At 36.5% G+C, this 17,835-nt stretch overlaps 2 protein-coding genes across 3 annotated transcripts; both read right to left on the reverse strand.

Moving 5' to 3' along the window:
* Window positions 1-500: 500 nt before the first annotated feature.
* On the reverse strand, window positions 501-10,733 carry LOC135645416 (ADP-ribosylation factor GTPase-activating protein AGD5-like). 2 transcript variants are annotated; one of them, XM_065163759.1, is made up of 11 exons: window positions 10,495-10,733; window positions 8,784-8,842; window positions 8,042-8,132; window positions 5,891-5,945; window positions 5,658-5,748; window positions 5,335-5,542; window positions 3,800-4,010; window positions 3,402-3,580; window positions 2,806-3,054; window positions 2,664-2,725; window positions 501-949 (listed from the first exon to the last, which is right to left on the reverse strand). In XM_065163759.1, the coding sequence occupies exons 1-11, from the start codon at window positions 10,543-10,545 to the stop codon at window positions 790-792; spliced, it is 1,416 nt and encodes a 471-aa protein (XP_065019831.1). In that variant the 5' UTR covers window positions 10,546-10,733; the 3' UTR covers window positions 501-789. The 2 variants fall into 2 exon arrangements, with proteins under 2 accessions (XP_065019831.1, XP_065019832.1); XM_065163760.1 differs by having other exon boundaries at window positions 2,664-2,722; window positions 10,495-10,732.
* Window positions 10,734-11,406: 673 nt separating this feature from the next.
* Window positions 11,407-16,194, reverse strand: LOC103993592 (beta-glucuronosyltransferase GlcAT14B). Its single transcript, XM_009413715.3, has 6 exons — window positions 15,938-16,194; window positions 15,638-15,813; window positions 14,675-15,522; window positions 13,286-13,361; window positions 13,084-13,199; window positions 11,407-12,415 (listed from the first exon to the last, which is right to left on the reverse strand). The coding sequence occupies exons 3-6, from the start codon at window positions 15,273-15,275 to the stop codon at window positions 11,865-11,867; spliced, it is 1,344 nt and encodes a 447-aa protein (XP_009411990.2). The 5' UTR covers window positions 15,276-15,522; window positions 15,638-15,813; window positions 15,938-16,194; the 3' UTR covers window positions 11,407-11,864.
* Between the last annotated feature and the right edge of the window lie 1,641 nt (window positions 16,195-17,835).

The following is a 17,835-nucleotide window of genomic DNA, read 5'->3' on the forward strand; positions in this document are numbered from 1 at the left end:
TGAATGGATCGATGACAAAAAAAAAATGAGAAAAGAAAAAAAATAAGACGAAAGAGAACACAGCATGAGGAAGTGATGGCAACGCGAAAGTAACGTGACGCAACAAGAAAACAATCGAGAAAGTGAGAGAAAGATGACAAGAAAAGAGGAGAAAAGAAAAAGATTATGATGAAAAAGAACACGGAGAATGAGGAAGCAGTGGCAACGATATGCAACAAGAAAATAACATGATGCAACAAGAAAGCGAAGAAAATAGAAAAAAAAAATTAAAAAAACACACAACTGTAACAGCTATTACAAATAAATAATAATAATAACAATACTAGTCCGCTGACCATTCGATCAACTTGGTGTAGTACAGTTCATACCGAATCAGATAATGATCAACCAAACCGGGTGAGTCACAATTGTCAGCCGGACCCTTAAATACTGATGGTAGTATAGGCTGTCTTTTAAACATTGTCCATAACAGCAATTCAGGTATCCTCAGTCACAAAACGGAAAATAAAACACACTTCAGATTAACTATTATAAACTCTAACAAGAATGTTCATGACTCTGAATTTGGTATCACTGCACTGAACCTCAGCAGGCTGTGACCTTTATTATATTTCTCAGCATCTTTACAGATGACATGAAAACATCAAAGAGCTACCAAAGTGGTTCTACAATGGAAACTTAATGCAGGAAACTCAGCGCCGCCTATATATCGACTTCTTATCGCTTTAAATGTCCAAGATGAAATGTGAGGGAGACAACCAAAACAAACTGTGACGATCGTTCTGTCGTTCACCGTTTTGAGAACATTCCTTGAGTCAATGATGAGAAATCATATTCATTGAGCGAGCGACTGTTGGTAGTAGATGGAGAAGAAGTTGCATGAGGATTGTTTACTCCACCACCAGCAGCTAATCCATCAGCAGATGCTGAGGATCCAAGAGCATGCAGCCTTCAAGACAATAATTCCAGTATCAACAGATCACAAGGTTCGCCATCAGATAAAAAGTTATGGAAAATGAAAAAGAATGAACAAATAGTCATGACAAAAAGAGAGTTTTTGCTTTTCATATTAATCTCTAAAACTACACTTTCGTTAATTTCATACAAGTCCCTACATGATTCTTATTTAATAATAGTTATTTATTAAGCATGGTATACTCCTTCCAGATATTTTAAGCGTAAATTTAAGAAACATACAAGAAATATTCCATAAATGGTTTTGACCCAATTATGTTTTTGAAATTATTATAAATGTCCCAAAAAGTATCCTCAATATGTAAAACATTGCTAAGATGTTCCCTAGCCTCATCCTAGTGTTAACATAGATAACAAATTAAAAACATTAAAAACCCTCTCAATACCATTATTTGCAATATACAATTCGCCAATAGTAATACTATTTGTTTCTATTGAAATGTTCTAGTGATTAGTGCATTATTGCATATATGATGAGTCTAAAGTTCGAGTTCATGTTTGAGCATCTCGCATGTTATTTAATGTAATGAAAATTTCTAATTAAAAATACTTTGTATGAATATTTTTTTCTATCGACATAGTAACACATGCCCTCTTTATTCATCTTAATTATCCTCCGCAAAAAATTAAGATTCCTTTATAGAAAAAGAGAACACAGAATGTTTGTGCACCAAGACAGCTTCTACCTTATTCTTTTATTTTCAAGGAGAGCCGTAAACCTTTCTAAGCAATATAATAGGAGCTAGAGAGAAAATGATTTTTTTTCTCATCCAATTATTTCAACCAGATGTCAGTTCAAGAGAATGAATACGACTAGTGCATGCAATGACAAAAGATTTGGACGATTTAAAGTATAAACTCATGCAATATGATGATTTTTGGACTGTAAATGCAAACAATTAAAACTAAACCACCCTATCCCACATCGGGAGAAAACATTGAACGAAGAGGACTAGAACAAGTCAGTACACGAAGTTATGTCCAAGCAAAAATAACTGTTGAACACATGAATTGTCCTAAAGCATTGTTTCTATAAGCCACACATCCAGACAATACAAGACAAGGTGGTAAATGCAGGAAAATCATTTCCCTATGATTATTCAATCATCTTAATGACAAGTCATCAACCCTTCTTTTGCCCCTCTCATTTCATGAAAGAGGAGAGAAATGTTTGCCTAAACCAATAACGAAGGATTCCATCCACAAAAAACAAAGTCAAGCATTAGATCGTATTTGCTGTATTCCATCACCAAAGTTTATTAGTCCGCATACAATCTTGTAGGCCATTGATTTTCTTCACCTTTCAAGGAATTGACCAATGGTCACTTCATGCTCTCCTAGTGTCATTTATCCTGATTGGTTAATGTTATCCTATTATCACAACGAAAGTACTACTTTAGACATGTTTAGGCAACTTTAAGTATTTTCCCGTCCTTGATTGCTACCATCTTTCCATGTAACACTGATCATCCATCTCAATGCCCTCTTTGCTACATGAACTTTTTGATATTTGGTCCCTAGCAGATATGAACAATACACAAGGACCCATGTGACTATCACCGAATAGCTGGGATAAAGGCATCTTGTTATTGAAACTGTGAATGCTCAACTGTTCAACCTCTCTGAGGGTTAGTTTCAATATCATTACAAGGTTTAGGTTAAAGAATTTTGGCAGGAGGGATGCATACCCAGATGCTGCAACAGGACCATAGCTCCCAGATGGATGAAGGTACGTAACGTTTCCCATCTGCTATTTCACAAAAAAAGAGGAACAAATCAAAATCTGTGTCTTTGGAAAAATCACTTATTGAGCCTGTTAAACTTCATCACCTGGATTGAGTTGTTGGAATACAGGTGTCCAGCTAGTGGCACATTGCCTGGGACCTGATAACCGAAGTTCACCCAACTCTGTGCAATGTTTCCTTTCATTGTGTTTGAATCACTTACACTTCGGTGATGAGTTCTGGGAGAAAATTCTTCAGGTGCATTGTTGGATTTACTAGCAGCCATAAGAAGAGCTTGCTGCTGGGGAAGGTACACTAGCTGTTGTTGAAGTGCAAATGGAGATGCCATATTGGACTGTAAACCATCACATTCCACAAATTAAAGCAATTAAGTACTTTTAAATTAAATTTTCAGATCTAATAATAACCTACAGATGACCAAGTCTGTGAAGGTAAATTCTCACAAAATCTCTTGGCAAATGACATAGAATATAGTAACGAGATAACTATCGAGTGAAAGCTAAGGGAAAGTATAGAGAATAATTCACAAAATTGAATATCACAATAAACAGAAGCATAAAAATTTCCACAAAAAATTCAAAGATATAAGAACTACATGACATTCTGAAAAGGTAGAGTTTGTTGAGAATTTTGATCTAATATTTTGCACAAGCTTTTGTCATAAAAAACAGCAGAAATTACCTTATCAAAGAGGCTCATGATATCATTTTTTACATCTGTCTGGGGCTTTTTTTCAGTCGAAGGCTGCGTCAAAGACGTGGATTCCTTAAACAGTTCCTCAACTCCCAGTGCATTTTCGTTCTTGCTTTCAACAGATTTTGTGGTGCTGTTTGTCTCCAAGGCACTGGTTAGTTCTGCAGCTGGAGATCAAGTATAATGAAGTGATATCACCAATACTGATTAACAGAGGTGTTTAGAGTCAGCTGCAGGACTGGAAGCGACAAAAATACTGAAACAGCAATAAGCAAGTAGCAACTAACAAAGGGATGTTAATTACATGCAAAATTCACGAGCAAATGGGAAAAAAGAAAGACATAGGCTTCTTTTCTATTTTTGCCCAACAGTTAAATATAACTTACACTGAAAATCTGCCCATGAATTATCATTAACAGAAGATGATTCTGTTCCATTTTCACTTGTACCATCCATAGAAAGCATGTTAAACAGATCAACTGTGGGATCAGCTTTTGGTGGTGTCGTTTTCGCATTAACCATAGCAGGAGCTACCTCTGCAGATTCTGGTGAACCTACCAGGGTTCTCCCTGTTTCCACTTTTTGTATGGAGGATACCTGGTAATTCATTAATCCACAACTGTTTGAACAATATATACATAATAAACTTTCTTACTTGCTACCTAAATAAAGCAAACGAACTGATCCTGGAAGGAGGAACACACAGCACAATGTAGTAAATTAAAGAACACAATCAAAACTCAAAGGCATCACAAATTTGTTTCAATTAGTTTATCGAGTTCACCAACAAATCACGTCAAACAGACCATGACTTCCTACATGTAACAAGACATGCAATTCCCAAATGGTGTAAGACAAACCAAATCACAACAGTTATGATTTCCAACATAGTAACTACCTCAGTAGAACTGTACCATCGTCCCCCATCTTCCCCTTATCCAAAAAAAAAGGGGGGGGGTGGGGGAATAGGAACATACACAAAAGCAAAAGAAAATTTAAAAAACCATGAAAAAAAGCAAAATATTTATAAAGAATCTCCTTTTCTTCTATATAAACGTACTATATAAGTATATGACTCCATGTGATACCTCTGAACATAGTGACTTTCCCCTCAAATGTACAAGATTACATTGTTCTAATTTGAAAATTGGTAAATTGCCTATCATTTATCATTACAAACTCAACGGCCATACAGCTAGGAGAATTATTGTGAAAACAAAAGCTTACCAATTAATATAAAGGCTATTAACTATGTAACGAGTGATGTTGATTATGTATACCAATTTTCAAAAATAAAACAAGAGTATCCTTTTTTGCTTGCTTCAAACACCATAGCTCCTAGTTTCCACAGAATATTTTCAACTTTTCTATTGGCATTCTGAATCACTGAATTCATAAACAATTTTCTTTATGAAAATTTTGATTGAGAATTCAGGTTTATAATGTAAACAAGAGAATCTCATAAACTCAATTGATTATGCTGAGACAGCAAACGTTAGTTGGTTGTAAAGAAACATTTTCTCTAACAAAATCTTTTACAAAATTGAAGCCTCAACAACAGATCTTCACAAATAATCTGTAACTACAATAGTCATTTCAAGAACTAGAGTTAAGAAAACACCACTCGCTTGAGATTAATGATTACTTTAAAACCAACATATTTATCACCTACCAATGTTTATTAGACATCAACAAAATTATCACTTTGGCAGCAAGGAACTTAACATTAGACCTTGATAATGCATATATGGCTTCCTAACATCAAATACCAAAGCACAGTCCATGTATGAACAATATATTATTCACTTAATAGTTAAAACATTATTGATGCTTCAGACCACCTTCACTACTGAAGACAGTAAATAGAAAGATCAATTCAAGATATCTATGATAAATCTAGATTAAGGAAAGACAAAATTACCGGGCTGGGTAGTTTAGGAACCACAAGATTATCTGTCCTTGTACTTTGTGGTTCATTATCCTGCTTCTCTAAAGATTTCACGTTGTTAGTATCGTCATCCCCACCTGTATCACTGGATTTTTCCTTATACTCAGAAGCCTTTTCTTCTTGAAACTTCGAGGGCGATTTGAACCTTTTATCCAAAGGTACCCATCTTTTTTCTTCATATCTGAAATTTTAGTTCATTGCATAGAAAAGTATCCTTGGTCAACAATTTAGATATATGGAGAATGAAGAAAGAAAACACAAAAATCAAGTAAATAGGAAGATGTAAAGAACAATACTTTGCACGAATGAAATTTTCAATCCCAACTCTGTCATAATTTGGAGGAAGTTCTGCTTCCCAGTAGCTATTTGCCTTCTCATTTCCCATGCCTACAACAACCACCCATATCAAAAGGCCTTAAAACAATTTCATAGAAACAGAAACCCTTTTTTTCTCCTTTTTTAGTAGAAACAATTGCAGCAAAAGTACAGAAGGTGTGTAAACTAACAAACAAAAGGCCAAGATGCTCACTTTGGATAAAAGCAACCTGCTCTGGGAGCCACGTGTCTAATGTTGCAGATCTTACCTGTATTAGAAGTAAACAATTAAAAAACATAGAGTTAGATCATGCACAAAATTTGCAGTCACATCATAAATAATGTTATATTATTGCTAAATCAAAATAAGAAAAGTAACCATGGTAATAAATGAAATCAGCATATCATATTCAAGCTTTCTTTTGTTTAATGTAAATGATTTGAAACATCATAACAAAAATTAGAAAAATCATATCCTCTTTAATTTATATGTAGCATTAAGAAATCAGATCATCAAATAGAAAAGTGAACTTCATGTAAAGTTGCAAATTTCATATCTGCTATATTTACCCTAGACCCCAAGAAAATATCTTCATGCAGCATATAATCCCAAAGCACTACAATTTCAGAGTTAATTGAGTTAAACAGGCATGATATCTATCAAAGGTGACACCTCTAACAAGGAGAAAAAGCATCCAAATATGAAGTACTAGATACAATAACTTCATTTTGTTAAAAGAAAATATAACAATCCATGTATGAGCACATGGGCTTACAATCCTTACTCATATATATAAGAACTATGAGAAAAAAATTAATTTATATTTACCTATATTGTGACTCTAGGACATTAATTAGAATTAAAATAATACTCCTTTAACCAACTTAATTTGACTAGAAATAATACCTTTTTAACCAAGTAGGCAAGCTGCTAAAACATAATGATGAAAATTAATAAATAATAACAGAAAATGGTTTGCCCCTGCATCTTCTAAGTTGATTAGGGGTGAGACAGGAAAATCATTTTCAATGCCTAGTCTCATTAGGATTGAGCATCCATATATAAAAAGATGCAGAGGCCCTTCTTTTGCATTCTCCATAATCATGGAGGATTCCTTTGACTAAGGGATTGCTATACCAAGCCAGAAAGATTTGACATCAGGCTGGATTGGGCACTTTTGTAATGACTTCTAATCGATGTGTTGAAGGGCTTAACCGAGATATTCTAGGCTAGATAGTCATATCATGTTTGAGGCTTTAAGCTCTTTTAATGGTCAAAAAGGCTAGTTTATGACCAGGCAAAACCTGGCTACACACTAGCTGATAAAAGAGATTTCAGGGGTGGGTCCTATAATAACATTACCCAAGTAAGAGAGGGATGGAAAAATACCTTCTGAAAAACAGAGGGATGAAGAATAAGACAATCTGCAGAAGCAAGCAGACAGAAAGAGGTTTTGACTTCACCATAACCATGACATTTCTAAAAAGCAAGTATTACCACAACCATGACATTCACAACCATCATCAACAAAAACAAAAGTTATAGATTTTACTAAAAGGCTGTACTTTCAACCTCGAGTTGATTCTAAAATACTACTCATTGGTTGACCAACTGAAGCTGGCAACCCAAACAAGTAGTAGTAATGGTGTTATCATTTGATTCACCAAATCATATACACAATATATGGAGGGCTAGCCACAAAGATTAAAAAAATACTCATATTTTGAGTAAAAACCTGTTAGTTATAATAAAATATACCATGTTAAAATGTATATATTTGAACAAAGCTTACAACTCAAACCCAACCCAATTAATAATTCTCGTTACCTGATCCGATCCACATAACAGTTTACAACAGCCCAATAACGACACAATTTAACCTATCTACAGGACTAAAGATAATATCATAATTAATATCTAATTTTAAAATGACATGTTAACACATATAACATGGTTAACTTAATAATTACACGGGTTAATTCGATCCAATAATGTCACTTCTCTAAACTCAAACTCAATCCATTTATTAATTGGGATAATTGTGCCAACTCATGTACGATGAAAGCCCAAATAGGCTTAAACCTAAGCCCATTAAATTTTTGTGTTGTATTTGTGTCAGATTGTTGTGTCGCTGAACACAAGTGACATACCTAGCACATGCTATCACCATGACAAATTGTTGGCAGAACTAAATGACTATTAAGATTCACATAGGGACTAAATGATTTATTCAGAATTACATCATAAACTTGTGCATTGCAAAATGCCATCACTGCAGCAAGTTTTTGCATGTTACATCTCTGAAGAATGATCCCTTCCTTAAAATTGTACTTTTATTTAATCACATTAGAAATAATAACTGACCTTTGATATATGTACCCCCAAACTTCTATGAATTCCAGAGCATGCCATGCATATAAAAATTCCCAGATTCACGCTTGCCCATCGTGGACCTCTGCATAAAGACAATAAGCATTAGATTCAGAGAATATCTCAACATAAAGGGACCAAATTTTAAACCTATCCTGACTCGAAAAAATATAAAGTAGGCAATACTCAAAGAACACCCCAACACAATAAATCCAAAAGTTCTCCAACCTATCTGGGATATAACATGTTGGCTTTGACTTAAAACCTATTAACAATACAACATAATCTAGATTGGTGCTTTTACACCAATCAGGAAGGTTATCTTAGAAAGAGAGAAAAATTATAAATTGTATTCAAGAACTGAATGTTAATAATTCCTGATATAACAAAAAGTTAAGTACATGTTAAAAATGAAACAGAAAATTAGAAGTTGTACTCAAGATTTAAATGTGTTTCCTAGATTTGATAAAAGAATAAGCACATGCCTTATGTTCAGTATTAAATACACAATGCCAGATGTTCCCTTGCAAATAAACAATAATGTTGACATGTTTTTAATGCTTCAATGAAATGAGAATAAAATAATCTGGCCTGAAATCAAATAAAGATACATGTATGCCATAATTCAGATTCACAGTGTCCAAGTCCAGTTGCATGGACAACAATGTTCACTAAGCCAATAAAATTCAAACTAGCAAGCTCCAATGAGAACAACAATATCAGCTTAAATGCTTACTTGGACTTGCAATCAGCGCATTCCTTGTTCTCTGGCAATTTGAGAAGTCCCTCCAATATCTGAAAATAAGTAGACCAGAAAAATATCACACTTAGACAGACAAACTCATTGTGAATATAAACATTCAGACTTTTCTATATATAAGTCAAAAGATGAAGCAAATTGGAAAAAGAAGCAATCAGCTCAACTTATTTTTGGTGGGGTTCCAATTTGGTAAAGATAGTAGAAGGGCCAAACACGGCCACCCAAATTTGATGCTTATAAGATTTTTGACGACATCTAAACAAAGATGAATTTTTTGAAAAGAAATTAATAACTGGATTGCAAAGTGACACGTATAGCGACAACAAGATGTCGTCAGCAAGGATTAGAATACAATATTCACCTTAGTAAAGTTTATAAATAAAAGAGGGAGATCAGGTAGGGAGGAGGGCTGCAGATTTGTTAGTAAAAAATGGAGAGACACAATAGTACCTAGATAGGTGATTGTGCTGGGTAAAAGACAGCAAGTTGTAAGCCATCATATGTTCGAAACTGTTGTTCTCCACAAGCTGGCAGTTGCTCATCATTTCAAATCAGAGATTTTTCTTCTATTCATACTGGTAAGGTCCTGATATATCCAGTTAATAGCCTTTCCAATTACTTTTCTTCTCCAGTTCCTATAAATTTTAAGCACTAATCTAACAAGGATAAATCTTGAATGATCTTCAGATTTACAGAATCCTAAGGGCTTCATGTTTAAAATAAAAGGATGCTAAAAAATTGGGAATACAATTTGATCTCATTTATTCCTAAACTTAGTAAACTAATTTAATTTTAAAAGAATCAGATTAGTTTAATCCAATTTCAACAAAAAATAATCAACATGAGCAATATTAGATAATTAGAAAAATGATGGAAAAAATGACTCCATTTAACAGATTCACAAATTTGTCCAAGGTTAAACCTATGCAAGATCCTTCTCCATCAATTCTTCCAAAGTTTCTCTAACTTCTTACGATCTTCTATCGCCAAAGATATTGGGTAAGCTTTTACAAGTTAGCCTTCATGGAGGTCCAAAAAATTGTACAGATAAGTTTCTTTTAATTGGTATTCTTATTTTTACGTGTAGAAGCATCCCAAATTATTAAATTGTGACCTAGATCTCAAGCTGGTCCTCTGTACCAAGAACCTTAGAAAAGGAAAACCATACAGAAAAGTTGTGGTTAAAAGACACGTTTTCATATAGATGATGGATTTGGCAGCGGTTAAGAAGATGCATAAGTTGCAGATTTTCCCTCTATTAAGGCCCTTTTCAACTGACCTACAAAGTTTTCCACAAGGAGCTCGGTAGAACCAACCAAACCCTAGATCTAACCGTCACTGGATGAAAAATCACACATTTTCAATGTCTGATTGAATGCGATTGAAACAATTGGCACAGAAACAGACGTCGAATGCAGAAACTATCAAACCAATTTCACGATATGCAACCAACAATCTACGACCAAGAACCCTAATAAAATCAGTATCCTAACAAGATCACGTGCCAATAAGAAACAACGATCCATAACGACAGATCCTCTCATTCCCGCGTTCCCAGTCCACCGATTCACGAAATCAACGAACGGGCACCGGAAACTCGAATCTTCTCTTCGTTTTTTTCCGGACAAAACGAAGCTTAGCATCAAAAGGATCGGAAACGATGGAGAAATCGAAGAAAAGAACGGACCTTCCTGTGTTTCTCATTGAGTTCTTTGGAAACGGAGGCCTTTTCGTTCATCTTGACGCTCGAGCGAGCCTTCCCGGTGCTACCCGAAACTGCGAAAGGAGGATGAGGAGAGAGGGGAGCGAGAATTGAGGGCGCGTCCGAGGCAATAAGGAGAACTGGTGGATCGCTCTTTGATGTCTCTTTTGGCACTCTATTCCTTCTGCGGACGAAAAGCCAGAAACCGATGACCAAATATTTCCTCTCAACACGACCTGTTTGCCATCGCTTAGACGAGGTATTTTAATTTTAGAAATACTTTTCATGCCCGCTGTCGTCGTACCCGCAAAGGCACCTCTCTTGTGATCGTCAGCGCGTTGTGGGTCCCACTTAAACTCTACGTTATGTGAGGCAATAACGCAGGTAAAATCGAGGAGTGAGGTAGCTTTTATGCAGAACACTGTTTTTGGGATATCCTGTTTCTCTTCGATCAAATTTGAGATGATAGAATGAAAATTAATCAGATTTCGATTAGGAATTATTGGATGGAATTAGCTGTTGATATTATCAGAATTTAAAGTTTCAACGATCATAAATGAAGTACAAGATGCATTAAACACGTTTAGCAAGAATTTTGAGCCTCACAGGTGTCAATTTGAGATGAATATTGAAAGAAAAAAAGTTAATTATTTATTGTAAATTTTCAGAGGCACACCCAACACAACAATGCTATTTTTTTTGTTTCAAGATTTTATTTTTAGATAAACCAAACATGTGTTAAGCATACTGAAGAGGGAAGCAATCGACAAAGATAAATCATATTATTATAATATTATAATTATTTAGGATCAGCTACATAAATCTTTAGTGTCATTGAAAAAAAAAGTGATGAGAAAGTATATCAGCACCTAAGAAACAATAAGATTCTTGACAGCATATCGCAGAATTCGTAGAAATTTCTTATGGTCTCGCAAAGTGCAGATACAAATTGTAAATCCAGTACATGAACTAGAACTCATTTGGCTTGATCCTTAGAACTTCTGATCTCAATCATGTTGAGGAGGTGATGGTACAATGAATCTCTCGCCATAATTGTTTCCAGCTCTCTGAGGCACTCAGACGACCTCTACCCAAATTCTGAGTTTTGTAGCCCACAAATCTCCTAATTCCAGAACAATGCAACATCCATGTATTAGGCAGCCGAAGCTATGTCGATCCAAATGGTTCATGAAGGCTTTGCAGAATTCCGACCAAGGGATGAGACTGCCACAGCTATCGACCAAGTGTGAAACGAATTGCAGGCACATGAACAGTCATATGTGGCGTCTCACAGATATCATGAACTATAACGCAAGAACCAAGGACTGTGGAATTACTCTTGTTAGGGTGCATTTCTAAGAAGTGATCCAACCTCTCTTAGTTTGATCATACTGCAATGACGAACAGCTTCCATTGCGGAATTCTTGGGACATGAGCTTCTTCATCAACTGTTGTAACCTTTCAGCACCGGGACCTGGAAGAAACTTAGAGTCATCACCCCTCGAGGAGCATCGTTCTGCCTCATCTGATCCCTGATTGCACCACACACCAGGGGTGAATTCCCCTTTGGACCGCCCCAAGAGTTCACGGTCGATTTTATCCAAAACTGGATCTCCTTTTGCAAACTTCCGAGCAAAAGGCATACCACTTTTAACCATTTTGTTGAAGTCTTTGGTAGAAAGGTATAGCGGGTGTTGTTTTGGAGGGTTGTCCCAGGAAATGTAATGTAGGTCATGGCTTATGGAGGTGTTTCGGAACTCATCAGAATTGCAGATGACTGTGTGGAAGTAGCCTTCAGGTGAGGAGATGAAGTTCACATAGTACATCAGGACAATTCGAGGAAGGTTTTCCCATCCCCATATGCAATACTCGAGGAAAGTCCGAGAAAGCATCACCCACGCTGAACCTGTGTACACGATGAGTCAGTAAAACTATAAATTATATAACCGACCTCTCGAGTAAAGCAAAAAAATGACATTGTGTATCAAGTATTTGCTCAAGGTAATTGGTTTAAAGATATCTACTGAGAAAACCAGCAGTAAATAATCTAGAGTAGTAATCCAACTGGGTTGCCAAGTTGGAAGGGCCCTAAACAGTCATGGGTTGGCAGGTTTGAATCTGTAGCCTTATATGGAAACTAATCCAGAACTGAAACTGTATTGCAGAAATGAGGCAGCCTGTGATAATTATTGCAATAACTATGATGTTTTGTTTTAAATAGCATTTATACTAAACAGGTTAATAGTTAAACTAAGGTCAAAGAGAACCTTGCTCATCGTAATATCTAAATATGATTTGTATATAATGTTCAACTCAAATTACTAGATCAACACTCTTGGAAAGTATTAAAAAAGTATCGTGCTTAGACTCGAGGCAATTATGGGTTATCGACTCAAAGAAACAGAAGGGAGCATTGATACCTTAAAGAAGGAATCTTGCCTCTTCACAACAAAGAAGAACAAAAAATACTTGGTAATGAGGATACACACAACAGGTACAAAAGAGAAAAAGATTTCAAGTAAATGGTTGTTAAGCAGGAAAAAAATTCAAGATAATGAATGTTAAACAGCTTACCAGTGTACAATTTGAAAGATGTTGGCAGTTCCCGGTGTTCAGAAGTTACCAAGACATCGAATTTTTTCGACAAGTAAAGACCTGGATCAACAACTATCGGTCTTGCCCTCTGAGTCCTGCATTTGAATGTTTCATGTGAAAATTTTGTATTTTGAGTAAGAAACCAAAGTGAGAAGAAGCACCATTTTTTTTTTGAACTTACAGTTTCCAACCAGCAATAGGTGAGTGCTCAATAAAGTTGAGATTTCGAGGCAAAGAAGATAAAACATGAAGGATATCTGCATATATAACTTAAGGCAAGTTAGCTACGAAAATATATGTTAACATTAACAAGAAGAGAAAGGTGTCAAACAAAGCATACATCGTATATTACAGAAAGAAACAACAGCATGACACAACTTACTTTTCTGGGAAATCTCTGGAAACTAAAGCATGAGAACATCAAAATTCCAAAACAACATCTAAGCTAGTATAAACATGTAGTTCATGGACCAACTTTTAAATCCTCAAATGGAAATACCCTACACAGGGCCATATGTGATGTTATACACCCGCCAACTAAAAACATGTTTGAGTTATTTTTGTGGGTGAGTCTGATGCCTAGCAACATAATACAACATAAACGGAATAAAATAAGACAAATATGAAAAAAAGAAGGTGATAGTACCAATTGTTGAATAATATGATGATAACAACAACAACACCAACAAAATAGGTCCTATCTAATTGGAGTTAGCTTGTGGAATATAATGGATAAATGGTTAAAAAAATATAGAAAATGAAGTTCATTGAGAATGAGAACTATAAGAGGTTTAAAGTGGTTGTAAGCTTTTCATTTGCAGATGTTTAAATTGTATAATTACATATCCAAAATGGTGCAAAAGATCAAGAGAAAAGACATATAAGGCATGTAAGGAATTATGGTTGAGAATTTATAACTTTATAGTAAATAAGTTCGTTTAACAAAAACCTAATATTTGGCACTTGTATTTAGAGAGGCAGAATGAAGTTCCACAAAATATTATATTTGCTGATGACAGGAGAGAGTTCAGTGGCAAAAAGAATTGAATTAAAAATATGGAGACATGCTTTAGAAGAAAACATATCATAATTACTATGACTAAGAAGATATCCAGTGCAAGTTTATTAAAATCAGGCTATGAATTAGAAATATATATTTAACAAGGGCATTATAGGCATACCATATAATAAAAGATTCCAATTATTCAATCTACAATTAGTCTAATGTAAATATTGCTCACAAGTAGGATAGTCAGAACTAGTGATAATTTCCTCAAGCCCATGGTTTCAACCAAAACTTTGGGTCATGATAAGATAAATATCATACACTAAACGGTCAATTGAAGATAAACAAGAAAAACATTAAAAAACATAATATATCACTAGTTCATATTCCTATTTTTTCCTTTTGGCATTACCGTAGTTAAAACAAAGAATACCAATAAAGTTGTGTTACGAACATGATGTTGAGATATATTACCACCTATACTTTGTTTAAATTGATAATTGCAAGTTCAAACAACAAAAGAAAGCAGAATATAAAATGATGAACTACATAACAAGCACAGACCATCCTGCGTCATAAGAGGATAATCCGAGGCACTGAGGTTTATAAACCAGTCCCATCTCAAGCTCTCCTTCAACAGAGTGGCAATCGCATGAAGGGTGCATGCAATCATCGTCGGGCCCTTGTACGTCACCAAGTTGGCTTTTGCAATCACACGTACATTCTCAACCTCACTGAACAAAGGATCACTCTTGACATACATGGCCAAGTCTATCCTTTCCCTAGGAGGAGCCTCCAGGTCCAAGTGAAGAATGTACTGATTTCGAGGATGATAAATTGCCTGCAAAGTTCTCCTCATTCTTTGGCTGTCACCTTTTGTGCCAGTTATCAGATAAGCTATCCGTGGAGCTTCATTTCCCAAAGCCACTGGCTGCTCCACTGTCTTTTTCCTATCTAGTTCCACAGAATAGAGCTCGGAATCATCTAGACCAGTAAAAGTGACAACGTCCAAGGACAGGGAATCCCCGGAATTCTGAGAGGAAAATAGCCCAAAAATAGTTGCCATGAAAAGAGTAAATGAGACCAGCAGGCTTGCAAAGAATGGAAGAAGCCATCTTCTGTCAGTAAATGATCTCCCTGAGTGAAGACTACCATTCTTTCTCATACTTTTGTCAGCCACTTTCTGGTTCAATTATTCTGTTGATATTTCCAAGAGTATCCACAGCTTTTAGACTGTCTAACGATAGCACCCCACAACCCTCTGAAACGATCAGAAATATCAGATGAGACAGCACAAAGTCATCTCTTCAGAACAAAGTATATCGACTTCAACAAACAGCCGATGTCCATCTCAAGTGCACAAACCCCTCAGGAAAAAGCTCCAATCTGCAAGTAATTCCAGATTCCCGTGACTGCAAAGATCCACGAATCAAGAATATCTCAGCTAACAAAAACGATCTTTTTCACAGAAACAGACCCGATCACTTTCAAACAGTACGCACAAACATAAAATCTCAAATTTCTCACGTTTTGTACATCAACGCAGCTCAAAAATTAAACGACCGTAGCGAGACTCCTCAGCAATACATCTCTGGATAAGAACGACCAAACGATTAAACCTCTCCTAGCCCTGCCAAAACTCGGAACCAAATCTCGAGGATCCACCCACTATTTCCACATCAAACAAGTCCTCCCATTCCGACCTGACCATTCAATACCAGATACGATTAACACACAAAACGCAGAAAAGTACTGGAAAGATCGATCTTTTCGCTGTGAGATCTCGCATAAACGACGCAAAAACGAAGAATCGGAGAGCATACTCACTCAAGAACCGATCGTCGGACGGAAGAAGACGCCGATGTCTCTTTAAGATGAGGATGCTTCTGGGTAACGGCAGAGCTGAGATAAAGAGGGTGAGGAAGCTGTTGGGACGGGGAGGGGAGGGAAGGGGACGGAGGAAGCGAGAAGAGAGAAAGCGGAAAAGGGTGGAAGACGAAGCAAAGGGGTGTACGGATTGGGAAGGGTTTGATTTGGCTCTCCGCTTCAGACCAGCATGCGTGTTTAATGATCTGAGACAAGAGAGAGAAGAATTTGGAGACTTTCTTTTACTGTCTTCTTAATTATATGTGGCTAATCAGCAGCCAGTGAGGACCCACCCACAGTTGGCTCCTCTAAATAATTATTTATTTATAAATAATTCAACCACCAAAGTCTGCTCACTTTTTTTTCTTTAATTGTTCATAAGTGGAAATAATGATGTTTGGATGCTTTATAATTTTTGGTAATAAAAGTATAAATAATTTTCTAAAGATCTTTTTTTTTCAAAAAAAATCTTTTTATTAAATATTTTTTTTTATTTTCTAAAAGATAAATTATTTTTGTCCGTTCGCTCCAACGGCGACCACCATCGCCTTCTCGATCGTGACGCCACCGGACTCCCCCTCCCACTACCAGAACCGCAGCGCCTGCGCTCACCGCATGCTCGTTGTTCCATCATGTGGATCACAGCTTGTGTAGCGTGGCGAGGGCAACCTCCTTGCTCTGGATCGAACCCCCACTCAATGTGGGATCGCTCTGCATTTTGCTTCACGGTCGTCGTCCCCATCCGTATTGCATAAATCAGAGGTTTGATCGCGCCCGTCGCCGTGATCCGCCCCCTTGTCGTCATCGTGCTCTCTTGCGCTGACGGGTCTGTGCTACGCAGCAACGGAACCAACATCGGGATTGCTCCTGATGACCCAACCAGCGCCCGGAAGTCGAACCTCCAGAGACCCTAGGCCCTCCACGCACGCACCCACGCACCACCGGCTTCACGCCATCCAGCGATGCGGTCTCCGAGATCTTCGACGACGAGTCGATCCCTGTTCCCCAGCGCCTCGATGCCATCGATCTTCGCGGCGCCTTGGATCTAGGGAGGGAGGCCAACCTCTGGAGCTCGCCAAAGATGTCGGAGCCAAAACTGGAGCAGTCCGAGAACTCCCGCAAGATCTCGATGAGCTCCTTGGCGGAGGCAGTAGGCTCGACGACGGAGGATCCTGCCCCGACCGTGAACTCCCGGAGCTTAAAGTCGACGACAGGGTCGATTAGGTTCGCAGAGACGGCGGCTAGGGCGGGCAGGCGCCAGAAGAGGGGCAGTGGTGGAAGAGGTAGGAGCGCACTATGCGCTTGGCCGGCTGGGCAACGGCCAGCGGGACGACGCAGTAAGGTAATCACATCTTGTGGAGAATAAAGCAAAAAGTATACTCAATAGGAAAATAAATAAATAAAAATTTAAGATTTTTTTTAGAATTTACTTATTTTATAAAATTATTTGTATTTAAAAAAACTCTATCTTTTAAATAAGATAATAAGATCAGTAATTTTCCTATAACTATCCAGATAAAATCAATTAACATATATATATATATGAAAATTATCTAAAATGTGAGGTTTTTTCTTATAAATTTAATAGTATTAGGGAATGAGAAGAACACCTTAAAAATAAAAATTATAAATAAATATTAAATAATTCTAAAATTCATATAGTGGATGCAAGATAGTTTGGGCATTACGATGTATTGTCATCATATTTATAGTTTTTTAAAAAAATAAAATGGAATGACTTTTTTTTCTCATGATTAATTTTTTAGAATCTTCTTAATGTCATCTCGAGCGCACGATATTCACACCTTAAAGACACTTTCGATACTCATATGTACATATGTCTGAATCATATTCAATAA

Source organism: Musa acuminata, chromosome BXJ3-8, assembly GCF_036884655.1.
Source record: "Musa acuminata AAA Group cultivar baxijiao chromosome BXJ3-8, Cavendish_Baxijiao_AAA, whole genome shotgun sequence".
NCBI classification, from domain to species: domain Eukaryota; kingdom Viridiplantae; phylum Streptophyta; class Magnoliopsida; order Zingiberales; family Musaceae; genus Musa; species Musa acuminata.

Coding starts and splice junctions, on each gene's coding strand:
- LOC135645416 (XM_065163759.1), bottom strand. CDS start 10,545: ATGAACGAAAAGGCCTCCGTTTCCAAAGAACTCAATGAGAAACACAGG. Junction 5,749..5,890: donor GCAGGTTGCTTTTATCCAAA/GTGAGCATCTTG, acceptor TGGTTGTTGTAG/GCATGGGAAATGAGAAGGCA. Junction 5,543..5,657: donor GAAAATTTCATTCGTGCAAA/GTATTGTTCTTT, acceptor CTAAAATTTCAG/ATATGAAGAAAAAAGATGGG.
- LOC103993592 (XM_009413715.3), bottom strand. CDS start 15,275: ATGAGAAAGAATGGTAGTCTTCACTCAGGGAGATCATTTACTGACAGA. Junction 13,362..14,674: donor TCCTCTTATGACGCAGGATG/GTCTGTGCTTGT, acceptor TTATATATGCAG/ATATCCTTCATGTTTTATCT. Junction 12,416..13,083: donor ATCTTTCAAATTGTACACTG/GTAAGCTGTTTA, acceptor TCGTGTACACAG/GTTCAGCGTGGGTGATGCTT.